Raw genomic sequence first — 22,788 nt, 5'->3', positions numbered from 1 at the left:
CTGGTTAAATAACGAAATGAAGGCAGAAATAAAGATGTTCTTTGAAACAAATGAGAACAAAGACACAACATACTAGAATCTCTGGGACACATTTAAAGCAGTGTGTAGAGGAAAATTTATAGCACTAAATGCCCACAAGAGAAAGCAGGAAAGATCTAAAATGGACACCCTAACATCACAATTAAAAGAACTAGAGAAGCGAGAGCAAACACATTCAAAAGCTAGCAGAAGGCAAGAAACAACTAAGATCAGAGCAGAACTGAAGGAGATAGAGACAGGAAAAAACCTTCAAAAATTCAGTGAATCCAGGAGCTGGTTTTTTGAAAAGATCAACAAAATTGATAGACCACTAGCAAGACTAATAAATTAGAAAAGAGAGAAGAATCAAATAGATGCAATAAAAAATGATAAAGGGGATATCAACACCAATCCCACAGAAATACAAACTACCATCAGAGAATACTATAAACACCTCTATGCAAATAAACTAGAAAATCTAGAAGAAACGGATAAATTCCTGGATACATATACCCTTCCAAGACTAAACCAGGAAGAAGTTGAATCCCTGAATAGACCAATAACAGACTCTGAAATTGAGGCAATAAGTAATAGCCTACCAACCAAAAAAAGTCCAGGACCAGACGGATTTCATAGCCAAATTCTACCAGAGGTACAAACAGGAGCTGGTACCATTCCTTCTGAAACTATTCCAATCAATGGAAAAAGAGGGAATCCTCCCTGACTCATTTTATGAGGCCAGTATCATCCTGATACCAAAGCCTGGCAGAGACACACCAAAAAAGGAGAATTTTAGACCAATATCCCTGATGAACATTGATGCGAAAATCCTCAATAAAATACTGGCAAACCGAATCCAGCAGCACATCAAAAAGCTTATCCACCACGATCAAGTTGGCTTCATCCCTGGGATGTAAGGATGGTTCAACATATGCAAATCAATAAATGTAATCCATCATATAAACAGAAACAAGGACAAAAACCACATGATTATCTCAATAGATGCAGAAAAGGCCTTTGACAAAATTCAACAACACTTCATGCTAAAAACTCTCAATAAACTAGATATTGATGGGACGTCTCTCAAAATAATAAGAGCTATTTATGACAAACTCACAGCCAATATCATACTGAATGGACAAAAACCGGAAGCATTCCCTTTGAAAACTGGCACAAGACAGGGATGCCCTCTCTCACGACTCCTATTCAACATAGTGTTGGAAGTTCTGGCTAGGGCAATCAGGCAAGAGAAAGAAATAAATGGTATTCAATGAGGAAAAGAGGAAGTCAAATTGTCCCTGTTTGCAGATGACATGATTGTATATTTAGAAAACCCCATCATCTCAGCCCAAAATCTCCTTAGGTGGATAAGCAACTTCAGCAAAGTCTCAGGATACAAAATCAATGTGCAAAAATCACAAACGTTCCTATACACCAAAAACAGACAAACAGAGAGCCAAATCAGGAATGAACTTCCATTCACAATTGCTTCAAAGAGAATAAAATACCTAGGAATCCAACTTACAAGGGATGTAAAGGACCTCTTCAAGGAGAACTACAAACCACTGCTCAGTGAAATAAAAGAGGACAGAAACAAACGGAAGAACATTCCATGCTCATGGATAGGAAGAATCAGTATCGTGAAAATGGCCATACTGCCCAAGGTAATTTATAGATTCAATGCCATGCCCATCAAGCTACCAATCACTTTCTTCACAGAATTGGAAAAAACTACTTTACAGTTCATATGGAACCAAAAAAGAGCCCACACATTGCCAAGACAATCCTAAGCCAAAAGAACAAAGCTGGAGGCATCACGCTGCCTGACTTCAAACTATACTACAAATCTACAGTAACCAAAACAGCATGGTACTGGTACCAAAACAGATATATATACCAATGGAACAGAACAGAGTCCTCAGAAATAATACCACACATCTACAACCATCTGATCTTTGACAAACCTGACAAAAACAAGAAATGGGGAAAAGATTCCCTATTTAATAAATGGTGCTGGGAAAACTGGCCAGCCATATGTAGAAAGCTCAAACTGGATCCTTTCCCTACACCTTATACAAAAATTAATTCAAGATGAATTAAAGACTTAAATGTTAGACCTAAAACCATAGAAACCCTAGAAGAAAACCTTGGCAACACCATTCAGGACACAGGCATGGGCAAGGACTTCATGACTAAAACACCAAAAGCAATGGCAACAAAAGCCAAAACAGACAAATGGGATCTAATTAAACTAAAGAGCTTCTGCATAGCAAAATAAACTACCATCAGAGTGAACAGGCAACCTACAGAAAGGAAGAAAATTTTTGCAATTTACCCATCTGACAGAGGGCTAATATCCAGAATCTACAAAGAACTTAAACAAATCTGTAAGAAAAAAGTCAAACAACCCCATCAAAAAGTGGGCAAAGGATGTGAACAGACACTTCTCAAAAGAAGACATTCATGCAGCCAACAGACACATGAAAAAATGCTCATCATCACTGGTCATCAGAGAAATGCAAATCAAAACCACAATGAGATCCCATCTCACATCAGTTAGAATGGTGATCATTAAAAAGTCAGGAAACAACAGGTGCTGGAGAGGATGTGGAGAAATAGGAACGCTTTTACACTGTTGGTGGGACTGTAAACTAGTTCAACCATTGTGGAAGACTGTGTGGTGATTCCTCAAGGATCTAGAACTAGAAATACCATTTGACCCAGCAATCCCATTACTGGCTATATACCCAAAGGATTATAAATCATGCTACTGTAAAGACACATGCACACATATGTTTATTGTGGCACTATTCACAACAGCAAAGACTTGGAATCAACCCAAATATCCATCAATGATAGACTGGATTAAGAAAATGTGGCACATATACACTATGGAATACTATGCAGCCATAACAAAGGATGAGTGCATGCCCTTTGTAGGGACATGGATGAGGCTGGAAACCATCATTCTGAGCAAACTACCGCAAGGACAGAAAACCAAACACCAAATGTTCTCACTCACAGGTGGGAATTGAACAGTGAGAACACTTGGGCACAGCATGGGGAACATCACACACTGGGGCCTGTCATGGGGTTGGGGGGAGGGGAAGGGATGACATTAAGTGAAATACCTATTGTAAATGACAAGTTAATGGGTGCGGCACACCAACATGGCACATGTATACATATATAACAAACGTGCACGGTGTGCACATGGTACCCTAGAACAAAAGTATACTAATAATGAAACAAGCAAACAAACAAAAAACTTTCTACTTAAAAGACATAAACTCACTGTATGAATTAAAAAATGTGACCCAATTATATGCTGTCTACAAGAAATTCACCTCACCTGTAAAGACACATATAGACTGAAAGTAAAGGGATGGAAAACAATAATCCATGCAAACAGAAACCAAAAGTGAGCAGGAGTAGCTACACTCAGATAAAACAGACTTTAAGTCAAAAAACAGTAAAAGAGACAAAGTCATTATATAAAGATAAAGGGATCAATTCAGCAAGAGGATATAACAAATCTAAACATATATGTACCCAACACTGGAGCACCCAGAAATATAAAGCAATTATTAATAGATCTAAAGGGAGAGACAGACTCCAATAAAACAATAGCTGGGGACTTCAACACCCTACTCTCAGCATTAGACAGATCATCTAGACAGAAAATTAACAAAGAAACATTGTATTTAAATGGCACATTAGACCAAATGGACATAATAGACCTTTGTAAATACATTTCATCCAACAGCTACAGAAAACACATTTTTCTTGTTTAATTATTATTTTTTTATTATTATACTTTAAGTTCTAGGGTACATGTGCACAATGTGCAGGTTTGTTACATATGTATACATGTGCCATGTTGGTGTGCTGCACCCATTAACTCGTCATTTACATTACGTATATCTCCTAATGCTATCCCTCCCCCATCCCACCTCCCCACAACAGGCCCCGGTGTGTGATGTTCCCCTTCCTGTGTCCAAGTATGATCTCACTGTTCAATTCCCACCTATGAGTGAGAACATGTGGTGTTTGGTTTTCTGTTCTTGCGACAGTTTGCTGAGAATGATGGTTTCCAGCTGCATCCATGTCCCCACAAAGGACACGAACTCATCCTTTTTTATGGCTGCATAGTATTCCACGGTATATATGTGCCACATTTTCTTAATCCAGCCTGTCACTGATGGACATTTTGGTTGATTCCAAGTCTTTGCTATTGTGAACAGTGCTGCAATAAACATACGTGTGCATAGAAAACACATTTTTCTTTACAATATGTGAAACATGAAACATTCTCTAGGGTAGAACATATGTCAGTACAGAATATAGGTCTCAACATTTATTTTTTTTGAGACGGAGTCTTGCTCTGTTGCCAGGATGGAGTGCAGTGTCACCATCTTGGCTCACTGCAACCTCTGTCTCCCGGGTTCAAGCAATTCCCTTGCCTCAGCCTCCCAAGTAGCTGGGACTACAGGTGTGCGCCACCATGCCCAGCTAATTTTTTGTATTTTAGTAGAGACGGGGTTTCACCATGTTGGCCAGGATGGTCTCGATCTCTTGCCCTTGTGATCTGCCTGTTGCGGCCTCCCAAAGTGCTGGGATTACAGGTGTGAGCCACCGTGCCCGGCCGCAAGAAATTTTAAAACACTGGAAGTATATCATATATTTTCTAATACTCAATAGAATAAAACTAGAAATCAATAACGAGAGGAACTTTGGAAACTATGCAACTACCTGGAAACTAAGCAACATGCTCCTGAATGACCACTGGTAGAGGGACGAATTAAGAAAAATAAAAAAAAATTCTTGAAATAAATTAAAATGGAAACACAAAATATTAAAACCTATGGGATACAGCAAAAGCAATGCCAAGAGGGAAGTTTATGGTAATAAATGTCTACATAAAAAAGCTGAAAGACTCTAAATAAACAATCTAGCAACGCACATCTCAAGAACCTCAAAAGCAACAACAAACCAAATCCAAAATTAGTGGAAGAAATAATAAAGATTAGAGCAGACAGCCAGGTGCAGTGATGCAGATCAGAGCAGACAGCCAGGTGCAGTGGTGCACACCTGTAGTCCCAGTTACTTGGGAGGCTGAGGTGGGAGGATCACTTGAGCCCAGGAATTTGAGTCCAGCTTAGGCAAGACGCCATCTCTAATAAAATAAAAAGTCAGAACAGAACTAAACCACTACCTAGACTAATATAGAGAAGAAGAAAGGAGACCCAAATAAACAAAATCAGAAGTGAGAAAGGAGACACTACAACTGATACCACACTTACAAAGAATCATCAGAGACTATTATGGACAACTTACACCAACAAACTGAAAAATCTGAGGAAGTGGATAAATTCCTGGATATGTACTACCTACCAAGATTCAATAAGTGAGAAACAGAAAACATGAACTGACCAATAATGAGTAACGAGATTGAATCAGTAATAAAGAGTCTTCAAACAAAGAAAAGTCCAGGACCAACGGCTTGGCTGACAAATTCTACCAAACTTTTAAGGAACACCAATTCTCCTCAAACTATTCTAAAAACATTGAAGAGGAGGGAATTATCTCTAACTCATTCTACAAGGATAGCATCACTCTGGTACCAAAACCAGATAAAGACACAACAAAAAAAGAAAAAGTACAGACCAATCCCTGATAAACACAGACACAAAATCCTCATCAAAATACTAGCAAACTGAATTCAACAGCACATTATAAAGACAAACACCACAATCAAGTGGGATTTATACCAGGGAATGCAAGGATGGCTTCACATATACAAATCAATAAATGTGATACACCATATCAACAGAATGAAGGATAAAAACTATATGATCATCTCAATAGATGTAGAAAATTTTTGATAAAATTCAGCATCCCGTCATAAAATCTTTCAACAAACTAGGCACTAAAGGAACATACCTCAACATAATAAAGACCACATACGACAGACCCACAGCTAACATCATATAGACAGGGGAAAGTCTAAAAACCTTTCCTCTAAGAACTTGAACGAGACAAGGATGCCTACTTTCACCACTCCTATTCAATATGGTACTGGAAGTCCTAGCCAGAACAACCAGCCAAGAGAAAGAAATGAAAGGTGATCAGATTAAAAAAAAAAAAACAAAGTCAAATTGTCCCTCTTTGCAGATGACATGATCTTACATGTAGAAAAATCTGAAGACTCCACCAGAAAACTCTTGGATCTGATAAATAAATTCAGTAAGTTGCAGGACACAAAATCAAAATAGAAAAATTAGCATCATTTCTGCACACTAATAATAAACTAGCTGAGAAAGAAGCCCAAAAGACAATCACATTTACAATAGCTACAAAAGGAAAAAAAAAAAACCCTAGGAATAAATCTAACATAACAGGTGGAAAGATCTCTGTAAGATAAAACTACAAAACACTGATGAAAGAAATGGAAGAGAATACAAACATCCTTAGAGAGAGACCTTAATTCCTGTAGGATATGGGAGATGACTAATGCCCACCTCGTGCTCCCTGGTCAGGCTGCAAATGGAAATAAAGCATTCCTCTTAGTAAGCAACCATATTTAACTAGAAAACAGTCATTAACACAGTCAGAAACCTTTTTGTTGATAGTCCTTTATCCCCTACTTACCCCTTAGGTAGGTTTACTTGTCTCTCTTAAGAAAAATTAATAGAACAGAAGGAAATCTCAATAGAGAGGAAACAGGAAATTTTTATAACCTTATGTGACTAGATGAGAGGCACTGGGGCAGTTTCACTTTCCTTTCTTCTTGCCAGCTATGTTTTGAAAAAAGATAGCAAGAAGGCTGATGGAGCCCGTGTTCTGTGCTAATTATGATCATTCAAATGATTAACCATCACCTTTACAGTCTTCTTGGTGCTTAAATAATAATTAACCATTAACTTTACCCTTTTTCATTAGAATAATCAACTTTTATATGAACAGGAAAATAGTTTAATTCAAAACTGTCAATCATAAATGTCACAATTTTAGTTACTGAATCTTTCCAAGGCTTCGTGGTGTGTAATATACCTTTATTTTTTTCTTGACACGGAGTCTTGCTCTGTCACTCAGGCTGGAGTGCAATGGCACAATCTTGGCTCACTGCAACTGCCACCTCCCAGGTTCAAGCGATTCCCCTGCCTCAGCCTCCTAAGTAGCTGGGACTACAGGTATGTGCCACCACCCCTGGCTAATTTTTGTATTTTTAGTAGAGACAGGGTTTCACCGTGTTGGCCAGGCTGGTCTTGAACTCCTGACCTCAGGTGATCCGCCTGCCTCGGCCTCCCAAAGTGCTGGGATTACAGGAGTGAGCCACCATGCCTGGCTGTGTGTAATATACTTTTAAACCAAGGAAAGAACTACATAAGTTTTCAAAATGTGATAAAAACATACTAACATGCAAATAAATAACACTGCTACTAAATTCATTTTACAACAGGACATGAGCTTGTACATGTAAGAATTAAATCCAAGTCCTTAGAGGAGCAGTGTCATACTTCATGAGTTTACAATCATGAATTGTCCATTTTTTGTCATGGGTTCTACATACTTCATGGGTTCTACATACTACAACTTATATTTAATGCATTAAGAATACGTGAATACTGAACCATCTATTAGGCAGCCTACTGGGAAAGAAAAGCTGAATGTGGTCAATAAAAGTGATTATTCTGAAGGAGAGTAGACAGAAATGTGTACCAAGCTACATTTGGACCATTTACATTGAAATCACTATCATTAGCCAACTTAAAGATTGAGAATAAAAGCATGAAGAAGGAAAAATAGAGCAAAATTAGTAATAAGCTCTTTATAATAAACCATTAATTTACACAATGGGAGAAAGCAAAACAACAAATACTTACACATATACACTTTTGTATTTCCCATCTTTTCCAGTACTTGAGATCAGAACTTCATAACCATAGAGCTCTGGTACAGTACTTTCATCTGTTTCACCATTAATGAGGCTGGAAGGTGGTGACCAGGTAAGTACTACTGTCCTTGCCTGGATGTCAGAGGCCTGTAAAAATACAACATTTAAAAGTTCTTTAAAACAACTGTAATGTATACAATGAGCAGTGAAATATCTAATGAGGTTTCAAGATTAAATAAAATGTATCTGTTTATACAGATAAAACGGCTCAAAATATAAACCTGCTCATTGTAAATAATTTGTTGTGGGTTCCACAACAAATGAGGTGGGTTCCACAAAAATTTAAAACCCAGGCCATTCAAAACTATCAGCACAGACACCACATATAGTCAAAAGAAAAAAAACGGGATTAAAAAGACCATTGTAACATATTTAAAAGGGTTCATTTAGAAAGTGTTTTTACAACAGGAAGATGACAAAAACTCAAGAGAAAAAGGAGCAAAGGACATCGACATCCAAAGATACATAAATACAAACAGAAAACATTAAAATGATGTATGTGTGAAACTGCATTCATAAATACACGTAAATTAAAACAAAATCCCAGTTTTCATCTACTGGATAGGGGAAGATTAAAAAGCTAATACTATCTAGTGTTAAAAATGTGGAGAAATGGCACTCTCTAAGCGTGGTATCAGTATATATAAGTTCAATCTTTGTGTACAGCAACTAGTGAATCATCACAAAATTTAAGATGTGTTTGCTTTTTGATTCAGAAATTCTACATCCAGGAATTTTTTTTCAGGGTAATATCCTATAAACTTAACATATGTATACAAATATACACTTAAGAATGTTCATTGCAACATTATTAATGGCAAAAAGCTAGAACTAACTATAGGGCACTGACTACCTAAATGACGGTACATAATACAGCCCATGAACACATTATTCTGCAAGTGTTCAAAAAAGAATACGAGGTGGACATACACGTGCTAACATCTGAAAATTTCCTCAATATACAGGTGCTACATAATAGGAGAAAAAAGTGAAGCTGGAAAGCAATACATACACTGTGACTGCAGTTAACTTTTATAAAACTGCACAAAAATGTCTGAAAATGTACTGTACATCAATTGTTATCTTTGGGGATTTAGTGTATGTGTGGTGAGATGCAGAGAAAGTTGTGACAGAAAAAAACAGGTGGTTTCAATTATGTTTTATATATTTTTATACTACTGAAATAATTTTATGAGTATAAGTTACTTTTACAAGACAAGCCTAATAAAGCGAAAAAAATCTAGAGATCGGGTAAGGTTTACAGATTGGTAAGAAAGGTACCAGATTATATGTAGGCATTTATATAAAAGCTTGCTTTAAAATTATACACGTTTAATGACTACCTTAGCATTTCTAAAACCAAACTAATAATCACTAGGATGACAATTACTCCTATCTTGAATTAAAGTAAAATAAGTAATCTCCATAAAATTGTAATATTCTGTCCTTTTCAATGTTCTCAAAGTCTGAATAAATAAAAAAAACTATTACTATATTTATTTTGCTTCTGTTAAATCATAGGAAATGTAATACTGTATTCACTATAATACTGTCTTAAAGTCTTGGTACTGTGTTTCATTTACAATGAACTTAAACATGATTCCTTGTATGATCCAGTATACAGCTGGCTATTAACCTGAAACTGAGCAGGTTTTTTTCTTTTTTAAAACAAACTGTTACTATACATGTATGGATACCTATAAGTGTCTCTTGATTTTATGGGATGATCACAGTTGTGTTAAACTTTGAGAACGTGAATAGGACTATGAAAGTGGGTCAGTCAAAAGCATTAACTGGCATCTACTTTAGTAGTAGTAGTCGTAGTAGTAGTAGTAGTCGTCGTCGTCAAAAGCATTAACTGGCATCTACTTTAGTAGTAGTAGTAGTAGTAGTCAAAAGCATTAACTGGCATTTACTTTAGTAGCAGTAGGAGTAGTAGGAGTAGTAGGAGTAGTAGGAGTAGTAGGAGTAGTAGGAGTAGTAGGAATAGTAGTCAAAAGCATTAGTAGTAGTAGTAGTAGTAGTAGTAGTAGTAGTAGTAGTAGTAGTAGTAGTAGTAGTAGTAGTAGTAGTAGTAGTAGTAGTAGTAGTAGCAGCAGTAGCAGCAGTAGTAGTAAAGATGGGGTCTTTCTATGTTGCCCAGGATGGTCTCGAGCTCCTGGCCTCAAGCCACCCTCCCGCCTCAGCCTCCCAAAGTGTTGGAATTACAGATGTTGAGTCACTATGCCCAGCTTGGCACCTACTTTATGAAGCTTACTTTATCAGGATCTGTGGTGAATACAGACAGCCGAGAAAATATTAAATATGGAAGCACAAGATGTGTCACTAATTTGCCTGGTGGTACACTGAACTCCCACCCTCTTAGGGTTCTAGGCCTCATCAACAAAATGAGTGGCTGAGTGAGATGAACTGTTTACCAGAGTTACACAAATAAAGTATTTTTAAAAGCCTTTTATTTGGAAATAAATTTAGGTTTAAAGAAAAGTTGGGAAGACAGTATGGAATCCCTGTCTATCCTTTACCCAGCTTCCCCTAATATTAACATCCTATATAACCATGCACTTTTGTCAAAACTAAGAAATTAATATTGGTAAATACTATTAACTAAGCTTTCAACTTAAACTATACTTTTAACTAAACAGAATTCCAAAATACTAGGTTGAATTTAGCAAACATAGTTTTAAAAATAAATTTAAAAAATTTTAAAATACTAATATCAACTTAAAATATAAAAAAATATATATATTTTAATATATAAATATATATATATATATTTTATTGAGACAAGGTCTTACTATTGTTGCCTGGGCTGGTTGCAAACTCCTAGGCTCAAACGATCCTCCTGCCGCGGCCTCCTCAAGTATTGGGATTACAGGCGTGAGCCACTGCACTGGGCCAATTTCAACTTTTTCAATTTGCTTTTCCAGAAAATCTTTTAGTACTAACTCATTCTATTAAAAAGATATCTTATGGCCAGGTGCAGGGGCTCATGCCTGTAATCCCAGCACTTTGGGAGGACAAGGTGGGCAGATCACCTGAGGTTAAGAGTTCAAGACCAGCCTGGCCAACATGGTGGAACCCTATCTTTACTAAAACTACAAAAATTATCTGGGCATGGTGGTGCATGCCTGTAATCCCAGCTACTCAGGAGACTGAAACCCAAGAATCACTTGAACCTGGGAGGCAGAGGTTGCAGCAAGCTGAAATCATGCCACTGCACTCCAGCACTCCAGCCCTCCAGTCTGGGTGAAAGAGCAAGACTCTGTCTCAAAAAAAAAAAAAAAAAAAGGGTATCTTATTACTTGCACATAAATGTTAAAGTCACAGAAAGAGTGATTTCATTGGGAGAAGATGTGGAAAACTTCGTAAGTGAATTCTGAATTTAAAAGGACTTGGATGAGATAAAATTTGGTAGAAAGAGGTGGGTGATCAATACAGGAATGAGTATTTATATTTCCAAGCTTATAACTGCAATCTGGTAGTCCAAGGCATGTTCTTATGTATTTTAAAAATCTTCTAAAAATGCTGTTTTCTGTTGCTGGTTTCAGGTGAATTATAAAGAGTCGCAGAGAAGAAAAAGAAGTGGACACCCACATAGATACCACAAAATTCCTGTGTGAAGACTGAGGTAGTAATTGTGTGTGTATGTGGAGTGGTAGGGGACAGTGGTGAGAGTGGATCCTATAAACTTACAGTGAAATAATAAAGCTTGGAGTATTAATCTGGCATGGGGAGAATGAAAGGTAAAGAAATGTAAGATGATACTGTAACCCAGGAAAACCTGGATGTAAGTGTTTACCGATGGAAACGACGAAAGGAAACAGAAACAAAAGAGATCTAACCCAATTTCTTCTTCATTTTAGAGGAATGAAGAATGTGTTAAATTGGATAGACAAGCAAATTGAGAATTTGGTTTTCTAAAGTTGCTAGTGAAACATTCAAACTTGGGTATTCTTTAGTGTGTCTCAGGAGATACAGTTCTACAGGAACAGATGAATAATTAGGATTGAAAATATAGATTTGGAAGTAATTTGAACTCTATTTGTATGTTAATGTTAGAAGTAAAATTTGCTTTTATATCCATATCACTTGATTCTTACAACTACCACCTAAAGTAGGCAAAATAGGCTTACCTATCTTCATTTTATGAAAGGAGCATATTCAGAAAGGTTAAGTAACTTGTCTGAGGTCACAGAACCATTGACTAGGACCCGAATAATTCAGTTATTTTCCTACTACTCAATGATCCCACCCTGAATCTACTTCTAGGTGGTGGCTGAAAACAGATACGATTGTGTAAAAATGTCTAAGAACTGATAAAGATGGTAATAGGAAAAAGTGAAAATAGCTCTTTTAGAAAGTGGCTAGACTATGTACAATATATTTTTTGAGGCAGATTGTGATCCTTGTAAGGTAGTCATCAAAACTACCCTTGAGAAAAACTGCACATTGGGTTAAATTAAGTATATATATAGGAAACTAAACTGTTAAAAAAGTTCAAAGCCATATATATTGTATGAATTTTGACAAAGACTGTAGAAGAAAGAAATGAGAGTATCTAATTTCTGGATTTCCAGAAATATTAAAGTAGAATAAACATCAATGTTTGATCCTTGTCTAGATAAGGGCATCAGGAGGTGAGAGAAGAATTCTGAAGATAACTCAAAGGCTGAGCCTAAGGAAACTTGGAGTTAGTAAGTACTTCTAGTAACCACAAAAAGGTAAAGGGAAGGGGTAATGATTCTGAAAGCAAAAAGGTAATGAGTAAAAGGCATGACACATTTAATTTTAAGCACTACTGAAATAAATGGAAATGAAATCCACTGAAATAAATGTCAGTAGATTTTCACAAAAATGCGACTGAGAACAATTTCAAAGAAGAACAAATGAAAAGACAATACTTTCAATATAGTTAATTATTTCAAGCATGTGAGGGTACACAATACCATTATTCTCCATTTTCTGAAAGAAGAAACATTCACAAAGGTCAAGTGACTTGTCATGGGTCATTCAACTCCTAAGTACACAGCTGAGACTGTGAGACTAGTGCATGTACCACATTTTCCCCTACACACTGCACTCTGGTCACATGAGTGAGCTTTTCTCTTTCCTTTTTTGTTCCTCAAATGTGCCATGTTCAGTGCTTTTCAAATGCTGCTCAGTTTGCAATACTGTTCCCATACTTTCCACCCCTGTCCTCAATGCCCAACCACTACTTTTCCTTCAAATATCTGTACAATAATCCTTCCTTAGGGAAACTTCCCTGATTCCCTATCCAGGTTTAGTCCTCCTATTATATGCTCTGATTGCTCTCTATCTTTTTGTTCTGGCACTTCACAGTTACAATTTACCATTCATTGTGTGATGCTTAGTTTTCTAAACTAAGTCTTGTGGCAGAGCCTGTGTCTATCCTTTGCTTTCCATTCTATCTCCAGCTTTAGCACAGCATCTGTCACTTCGTAAGTGGTCAAATATTTATGGAATGAAAAAGTGAATGAACACATTTAATTTAGTGCTCTAAAAGAACTAGAGCATGCAAAAACAACCAAACACACAAAAACAAGCAAAAACCCTGATCTGTGCTTTGTAGCTCACAAATAATTTAATCAAAGAGGAATCGGCATTCAAACTATAAACATAAAGTAAAACAAAGCAAACAAAACCATCAGCATTACTTTAAGTTTTATGATACAGGGCTTACTATCTTATTAAATTACATGTTCTTCCTGATGTTGAGTAAGAAAGTCTTTGAATTGGCTTTAAGATTGACTTTTTGTGTATGTAAATTATACATTTATTTATTTATTTATTTATTTATTTTTGAGACAGGTTCTTGCTCTGTCACCCTGGCTGGAGTGAAAAGGCACAATCTTAGTTCCCTGCAGCATTGAACTCCTAGGCTCAAGGGATCCTCCCACCTCAGCATCCAAGTAGCTGGGACTACAGGTGTGTGCCTCCATGTCTGTAGTATCTGTATTTGTTTTTTGTAGAGACAAGGTCTCAATATATTGTGCAGGCTGGTCTCAAACTCCTGGCCTCAAATGATCCTCCTGTCTTGGTTTTCCAAAGGACTGGGAAAGTGTGAGCCACTGAACCTGGCCTGAAAATTATACTTTTAATATATACTACAACAAGTAAATGCTACTAGCATTAGCTATTAAATCACTCAAACATCAATCTTATTAAGGCTACTAAATTCCTTTTCTAGGAAACCTAGTGATATACACTTGGACATAGAGAGCTCTTGGAAGGATACTGCCTAAATTTCAGTCGTAGCTCTACTACTACTAATTGAAACTTCAGTTTCCTCATTTGTAAAATAGGAAAAATAGTACATATATGGTTGCCACAGGTATTAAATAATGCATATGTGCATTCCAGGTACTCTAAACAGAGACTGATGCTAATCAATTTGTGTTAGCCATTACTATGAAATAATTCTGTGTAAATTTACATTTATTGATACATATATGCTCTATTCTCAAGAGAAAACAGATTAGAATAAAGCTAGAGCAACCAAATCTATTATTTGGGAGTTGCCAGAAAAAGTAGGACCATAGTAGTCTATTAGATGAGGAACTGGCTTACTCAAACATCCTGAAACATGGCAAGATAAAAAGCCTTTGTGGAGACGGTACTAAGAATAATAACTTTTCCAATTTGTTTTCTTAGAAAAACAAAGTATTTTTGGGGTAACTTAGCATAAAACATTTACCATGGATGTTTCTCAGAGTTGGGAGAAAGTAGTTTGTTTTATGAACCAAAAAATATTCTTATCAATCTTAAATTGCCTTATTCTGGCTGAAAAAGTCCTATGGCCTACTTCTTCCACCATCTTTCCCCCTTTACTATACTCCAGTGATAATGGTTCTTTCCATCTGTCCAACTCCCCATGCTTACTTACACCCATTCTCCCTCTCCCATTCCTTCCACTTTTGCACTTTTTCTCACTTGTCAGAGAACGCTTCCCTGATTGCTCTATTTAACCTAACAACCTCTCCTAGTAATCTCATTATATTATTCCTATTTCTATAATAGCAATCTTTACTATCACACAGAATTCTGTTTGTGCATTTGTTTTTTATTTATTGGCATATAGTAAGGGATCAATAAATATCTGATGAATGAATGAAAAACTATGTAGCTCTTCAAAGAATCAGGTAATGACATAGAAAGACAGCTGAGGCATACCATATTGAGTGAAAACAGCTTGTCACAGAATACAGTATTATCCTATTTTCATAAAAAGTTAAAAGAAAAAAACTACATTTTAATGGATGAACACCTTATATTAATATACTAAATATAAACATCAATAAAATACATAAGATACTTACCACTGGTTTGACAATGTTGGAAAGAAGTGCTTCAAATGCTTTAGTTTCTTCATTTTTTTCTTAAAAAATAAAACATTTGAATATTAAAAGAAAGAATTTAGATACAATCCCTTCTTCTCCCTAAATATATATTCTGAAACTAGGTTGGTATTTGAGACTTTTCTAGTTCTTATTCCTTTGTTCATACTCAGCAGTTTGTGGCCCTTCAGCATTCATCTACTTCAGTTTTTATTTCTATCTTAACTGTGACTACTAATTATAACACCACTATATATAAATATATCTATATATATTTAGACATGGCTATATCTATCTGAACCAAATTTTTCTTATAGAAAGTATATTTTTATTCATGGTTGTAAGAATATTCTCTCTGAAACGTTCTCATTTGTCAATCTCATACCTCTTAATAAAGTTAACTATTTTTTTCACGACATGCCTTAGCTATGGTTTCCCAAATTGGAAATGTAATTGGCTTGACTGTAACTTATAGCCACCACTGATAGGCAAAAAACTTTAACTTAATTCTTCCAAAACATCAGTGCTGAAAACAATGATCACGAGGTTTCAAATAAACGGGAGAACACTTATGTAAATGTTGTTAATATACAGGTCGTGAACAGTTAAGGCAGTTTTTGAAATTTGTTGGTGAGGAATAGAAATTTTAAGGAAAAGGAAGGTAGAAAGAGTCAACATGGCTTATATTTTCATATTTCCCTCAAAGTTGGAAGCACTTTAGTTTCTAGTCAATATTAATTACCTACACTATTTGGTAATAAAAATCAATTTAGATAAGCATATTCAACGACTGATAGAGTTGTGGTTATTGGTGTTCGTGAAATGACATGTTGGTATGGTTCATCGTCATTTCTGATGAAACCTTTAAAACCTGACATGGTCTACCATGCATATCTATGTATTTCTACATAAGCATATCTACGTCAAACAGGTAATAGTCAGTATTAAGGAAACCTAAAAGAACATAAATATAGAAACTACATTAGTCAAAGTAAGCAGTAGTTAGAAGTTTAACATTACAATCAAAAGTACTTGGTACTAACTCTACAACTGTAGGCATGTGAAAGACAGGCTGTTAACCCAGCTATATTTTACCTTACTGAGATTGATTCAAGTAGATACAAATAGTAGTGCTCAAAGTTCATATAGTAGGCTCATGCCTGTAATCTCAGCACACTGGAAGGCCAAGGTGGGTGGACTGCTTGAGCCTAGGAATTGGAGACCGGCCTGGCCAAGATGGTGAAACCTTGTCTCTACTAAAAATACAAAAATTAGTTGGGCTTGGTGGCACACACCCATAGTCCCAGCTACTCAGGAGGCTGAGGCACAGGAACTGCTTCAACACAGGAGGCGGAGGTTGCAGTGAGCTGATATTGTGCCACTGCATTCCAGCCTGGGTGGCAGAGCCAGACTTGGTCTCAAAAACAAACAAAAACCAATAAAACAAACAAACAAAAACCAATAAAACAAAGTTCACAGAGTAGAAGTCAGAGGTTAGGGGAAGGATCCAAGAGTAACAAGGAGAGTTTAGGAGACGAGAACTTTTGAAGAAAGAAGTGGAAAATACTCTAGCCTAATTATAGAGTACACAGAGAGATTGGTAAATGATATAACTATTTGCTATCAAGGTTTTACTCAAAAAGAAGGTGGGAGAAATAAAAAGTTTTGATAGGTTAGGGACGGTGGCTCAGGCCTGTAATTGCAGCACTTTGAGAGGCCAAGATGGGAGGATCGCTTGAGCCCAGAAGTTTAAGACCAGCATGGGCAAAACAGCGAGACCCTGTCTCTACTAAAAGTTAAAAAATTAGCTGGGTGTGGTGGTGCATGCCTGTAGTTTCCAGCTACAGTGATCTATGATTGTGCCACTCCAGCCTGGGTGACAAAGCAAGACCCTGTCTCAAAAAAAAAACCAAAAAACCAGTTTTGATTAAAAACCAGTAGCATAGTCTTATCAAAGGCCCAGAATCAGAAGAAAGGAATCTGGATTAATGTTATCTGAGTTTTCCTATCAAACAGAAATTTCAGTCAGTACAATTTATGATATAGATGAAATTACTAATTGAGGTTTTCTAAACTGTCAAAAGCTGCAGCCTGTAATAGTCCATCTGGACCATGACAAAATGACTGAAAGGTTAGAATATACTTTTAGTAGGTTAAATCACGACGAGTAGCATCAATGAGAACATTTCAGTATTTCAAACAGTTACCTTCAATTTCTGTATCAACTTGCACAACACCTTTCCCCTTCCCAGACTTGATTTTTGCTGATCCTGTGTTTATACCACCAGCATTTTGTCCTTTTATAAGTCCATTATGTTCGTTAATGGGAGAAGGGCATTTCTGGGGTGATGATGGTGGACTGCTCATTTTATCTTTCTGTGTTCCTTGGCGATCCTTCAGTTTTTTCTGCAAACGTTCATATGTTTTACTAGATCGTTCATCTCTAAAGTTGGACCTTCCATGTGTAGAGTGAGCATCTAGGAGGAAATAAAAACCAAAAGTTAAGAAGATCACTTTCACCAAATAAGTTTATGCCATAAAAAAAGGACAGAAAATAAATCTATCATATAAAACTTTTAAAAAATATTTAAAAGAATTTTGCATAACAAAGCAACCTTTGTGTCTCCATAAACTATTAGAACCAAGCTTTGTGATTTATTCTAATTTTATATATATATATCTATATATCTTATCTCTCTCTATATAACTCTCTATGTATTATATATATCTATATATATCTCAAGTAAATTTACAGAGAGATTTCTTTCCTTCTTCTGTTCTCAACTAATTATTAATCTCCACAGAAACAGCTTGGTGGTAACTTATGATTACTGCAGGTGAGGAATGAGACTTGAACTGAGCAGTCCACAGTTTTTTCCCTTTTACTCTTTAGTAACTATTACTTTTCACATCTTTTTGAACCTTAAACACATAAAATAGATAAAAAGAAAACCACTGCCTGCCTAAATTCCCTTATGACTCAAAAAAGCAAATCATCACTGAAAAAAAAGTTAGCAAAAAGAAATGATTTAGACTGTTTAACAATAACAACCTACATACAATGTATCTTCAGATACTAAAAACTCAAAGTTGTGATTTAGAAGAATCTACTCATTCTAATAAAAGTCACATAGTAACATAATTAAGTCAATATGCTCAATAAATATTAATTCAATTGTCCCCAGAGTTTTTTAAATTTAAAATTTGTCATGAGAAAAATATTTTTTTAGTATATGTGCTGCCGAAGCGAGCACAGAGAAAAATATTTTTTAAAAGCCTCAGTAAAAAGTTTTAATTTAGCAGTGCCTTAAGAAAATTATTACAGTATTTTTGAAATGAGTATTATAAGGATATGTACAATAACATTAGAATGAATGTGGACCTCTACCTCATACCATATACAAAAATGAATTCAAATGAATCAATGACCAAAATGTAAGAGATTAAATTATAGAACTCTCAGAAGAAAATACGGTTGCATGACCTTGGATTAGGCAATAGTTTCTTAGATGAGACACCAAAAATATAAGCAATCAAAGAAAAAATTAGATTTCATCAGAATTAAAAGTTTTTCTGCACCAAAAGATACCACAAGTGAAAAGACAATGTGGGAGGAAATTATATATCTGATAAGGAACTTGTATCCAGAATATGTACACTCTTACCATTCAACAATAAAAAGACAAATATCCCAATTTAAAAAATGGGTGAAGAATTCAAATAGACATTTCTCCAAAGAAAATATATGAATGGGGCTGGGTGCAGTGGCTCCCGCCTGTAATCCCAGCACTTCGGGAGGGTGAGGCAGGTGGATCACAAGGTCAGGAGTTCAAGACCAGCCTGGCCAAGATGGTGAAACTCCATCTCTACTAAAAATACAAAAAATTAGCCAGGCGTGGTGGCGCGCGCCTGTAATCCCAGCTACTTGCGAGGCTGAGGCAGAAGAATCACTTGAACCTGGGACGCAGAGGTTGCAGTGAGCCAAGATCATGCCACTGCACTCCAGCTTGGGTAACAAGAGTGAAACTCTATCTCAGAGAGAAAAAAAAAAAAAAAGGAAAAGAAAATATACGAATGGCCAATAAGCACATGAAAAGATGATCAACGTTAGTAGCATTAGGGAAAAGCAAATCAAAACCATAATGAGAGAGAAATTTATTCAGGATGCCTATAATCAAAAGACAGACAACAACAAGTTTTGGCAAAGAAACTGAAAGCCTCATACATTGCTGGTAGGAATGTAAAATGGTGTAGTCACTGTGGAAAATTAATATAGAATTAACACATGACCCAGCAATTCCATTCTGAGGCACATACCCGCAAGAAATGAAAATATGTCAACACAAAAACTTGTACACAAATGGTCACAGCAGTATTATTCATAGACAAAAAGTGAAAACAACCCAAAGGTCCATCTGCTAATGAGTGATAAAATGTTGTATATCTACAGAATGCAATATTATTGCAGCCATAAAAAGGAATGAAGTACTATTATATGTGAGAACATGAACTTTGAAAACATGACATTAAGTGAAAAAAACCTAGACACAAGAGTCTACATACTGTTTAATGAAATACTTATATGTATATTTATATGCAGTCTAGAATAGGCAAACTCATTCAGACAGAAAGTAGATTATGGGATATGAAGGAAGAGAGAGTTGGGACTGACGGTTAATAGTACAGTTTCTTTTTTGGGATGCTAGAAATGTTCTGGAATTAGACAGTGGTAGTTAATATAGTACATACTGAATATACAAAACATTGAATTGCATATGTTGTACAATACAGGAAATATATTAAAAACCACTGAAGTGTAAAATGATGAACTGTTAAATTGTCTAAAGTATAGCTCAACAAAAAGTTAAGAGAAATAGCAACTGCAATCAATTAGATCAATTAGTACATACTTTAAAATGCTTTATTTTATCTATTATTCAAAATAATAAAGCCACCATGGAGGAGAAAAAAGAATGTATTACAGTAGAAAGAGAAAGAACTTAATCATTGGATAGATCGGAGAGGGTTAAAATCCTGAGCAATTAACTAGCAGTGTGGCCTTGCAGAAATTACTTAACATTTCTGAGCCTTGGTTTCCTCATTTGAATTTTGCAGAATTTTACTGAAGATTAAGTGAGATAATACACACGTGAGCATAGTGCCTAGCAAGGTTCAGGCTCACTAACAGTACTGCTAACAGTGAAATGTTGGATCAGATTCCACTTTGAGAGTCCATATGAATTGTGCATGGAAAGGGCGTCATGGAGGTATAGCTATTGGTTAGAAAACCACACTGTCAGTAATTAGCATCCAGTGGTAGAATCTCTGGCTTATAACCTCAAGTACAACATGACTCCTCCCTTTTACCACTGGGTAGCTAATTTGTGGATTTGTGTCCTTCACTTTCCTTCACATCAATGTAGATCACATCCATGTATTCTAATGCATATCCCTACAGAATAACAAGAGGTTTTACCAATGCAAAATAGTAATAATTATAATACTAGCTTTTTCTTACAGTTTTCTCAGATTACAAGAAAAAACTAGTATTTTAAAAACTAAGTCATAATTAGCAGTAAACAAAAATAGGATGAGACTAATCTGCAGTATAAACTTTTGGTACTCAGAAGTATGTTCCTTGGAACACAGCATGAACATCTCCTAGGAGCTTGTTAGAAATGCAGAATCTCAAGCACTACCCAGAGCTACTGAACCAATTTGCATTACTTGGGCAATCGAAGTAAGTTTGACAAATATATATATATATATCCACTATTTGCAATCGAAGTAAGTTTGATATATATATATCCACTATTTACAGGCTGTGCTGTGTAATTTCAATTTTCTATTTGAAGTTATTTCTTCTGCAAATGTACTGAGCATAAGTGACAGGCAATGCTAAGTGCAGGGAAACAACAGTGATTAAAACAGATTCAGTTCTTAGGGAGTTGATAGTCAAATAAGGGAGACAGACATACAAACACAATGACAAAAAAGAAATTGCGTTAAGTTCTGTGAAAGATGCAAACAAGGTTCAGTGCTAGAGACTGACAAGGTAAGATCAGGAAGGTTTCTCTGAAAACTGAAATTTAAAGGATAAAGGAAATTTATAGAAAAGGCAGAGAGACCACCATGTACAGAGGGACCAAGGCAAGAAAGAACTTGGAGGTTTTGAAAAACTGAAGATATAAGGGGACCAAGGGAAAGTAGTGGACAAGGAAGTCGGGGCCACAGGGCAGAACGTTGCAAGGACAGTTTGCAACCAGAGCTAATTTTGCTTCCTAGAGATCATTTGGAAATGTCTGGAGATATTTTTAGATGTCAGAATATTTAAAATGTTGTGTTGCAGTTGTGTGCTACAACTGTGCTACACAATGGCAGTTAGTGCGTAGAGGCCAGGGATGCCTTTAAATATCCTACAATGCAGAGTTTTGTCCTCTACAATGAAGACTTATCCATCCTAAAACATCAATAGTGGCGTGTTTGAGAAACCTTACTCTAGTCTAGGGGAAGGGTTTAGAATTTTATTCTAATTGCAATGGGAAATCACTGAAATAGTTTAAACAGAATAGTCTGATTAATATTTGAAAATAATTACTGTGGCTGAGAATTGATTATTGGGGGCAAGAATGGAAACAAAACCAACTGGAAGGTCATTGTTGCAGTTGTCCTGGCAAGAGCTGATGGTGGATGGATTTGAGTGGCAGTGGGGAAGTAGTAGAAAAAATTCAGAAACTTCTGAAAATAAAACTGATACTAATTGATGTAAGGGTTGGAAAAGGAGAAATCAAATTTGACCACCCGGCTTTCATTTGAGCGAACCAAGTGGCTAGTGGACCACCTACTGAGATGACGGGACAGAAAAAAAGCAAGTCATGGGGGTCCACATTTGATATTTCTGTTTAGAAATGTTCTGAAATGCATGAGACATCTGTGTGGAGTTATTGAGAAGGCAGTCAGGAATAAGTCTGGCGCTTAGAGAGGTTTGGGCTGAAGATATAAATGTGAGAGTTATCAGTATATAGGCAGTGTTTAAAGCTATGAGACATATTAAGATACTATTTTGTGTTTATGTTTGGTAGCCTACTCTTTCCCCAAATTTATTAACTCCCTGAGGGCAGAGGTTACGTTTTTTTTTGTTTTTTGTTTTTTGTTTTTTTTGAGATGGAGTCTCACTCTGTCACCCAGGCTGGAGTGCAGTGGCACTATCTCAGCTCACTGCAACTTCCGCCTCCCTGGTTCAAGTGATTCTCCTGCCTCACCCTCCCAAGTAGCTGGGATTACAGGCGTGTGTCACCACGCCTGGCTAAGTCTTGTATTTTTAGTAGAGGTGGGGTTTCATCATGTTTGTCAGACTGATCTCGAACTCCTGACCTCGTGATCCGCCCGTCTCGGCCTCCCAAAGTGCTGGCATTACAGGCGTGAGCCACCGCACCCGGCCTTGAGGTTATGTTTTTT

At 36.3% G+C, this 22,788-nt stretch overlaps 1 protein-coding gene across 3 annotated transcripts in view; it reads right to left on the bottom strand.

Moving 5' to 3' along the window:
* The window catches only part of FNDC3A (fibronectin type III domain containing 3A), a 219,985-nt gene that overhangs the window by 49,854 nt on the left and 147,343 nt on the right, over positions 1-22,788 (bottom strand). For all 3 annotated transcript variants that reach the window (XM_025364166.1, XM_025364167.1, XM_025364168.1), the window contains 3 exons: positions 17,538-17,807; positions 15,313-15,371; positions 7,905-8,062 (listed from right to left, as the gene is read on the bottom strand). In XM_025364166.1, coding sequence (XP_025219951.1) covers positions 7,905-8,062; positions 15,313-15,371; positions 17,538-17,807 — 487 coding nt within the window. The remainder of the gene's footprint in view (positions 1-7,904; positions 8,063-15,312; positions 15,372-17,537; positions 17,808-22,788) is intronic.

Source organism: Theropithecus gelada, chromosome 17, assembly GCF_003255815.1.
Source record: "Theropithecus gelada isolate Dixy chromosome 17, Tgel_1.0, whole genome shotgun sequence".
NCBI classification, from domain to species: domain Eukaryota; kingdom Metazoa; phylum Chordata; class Mammalia; order Primates; family Cercopithecidae; genus Theropithecus; species Theropithecus gelada.
The sequence above is the reverse complement of the archived record's forward strand: the minus strand, read 5'-3'. Positions and strand labels throughout refer to the sequence as shown.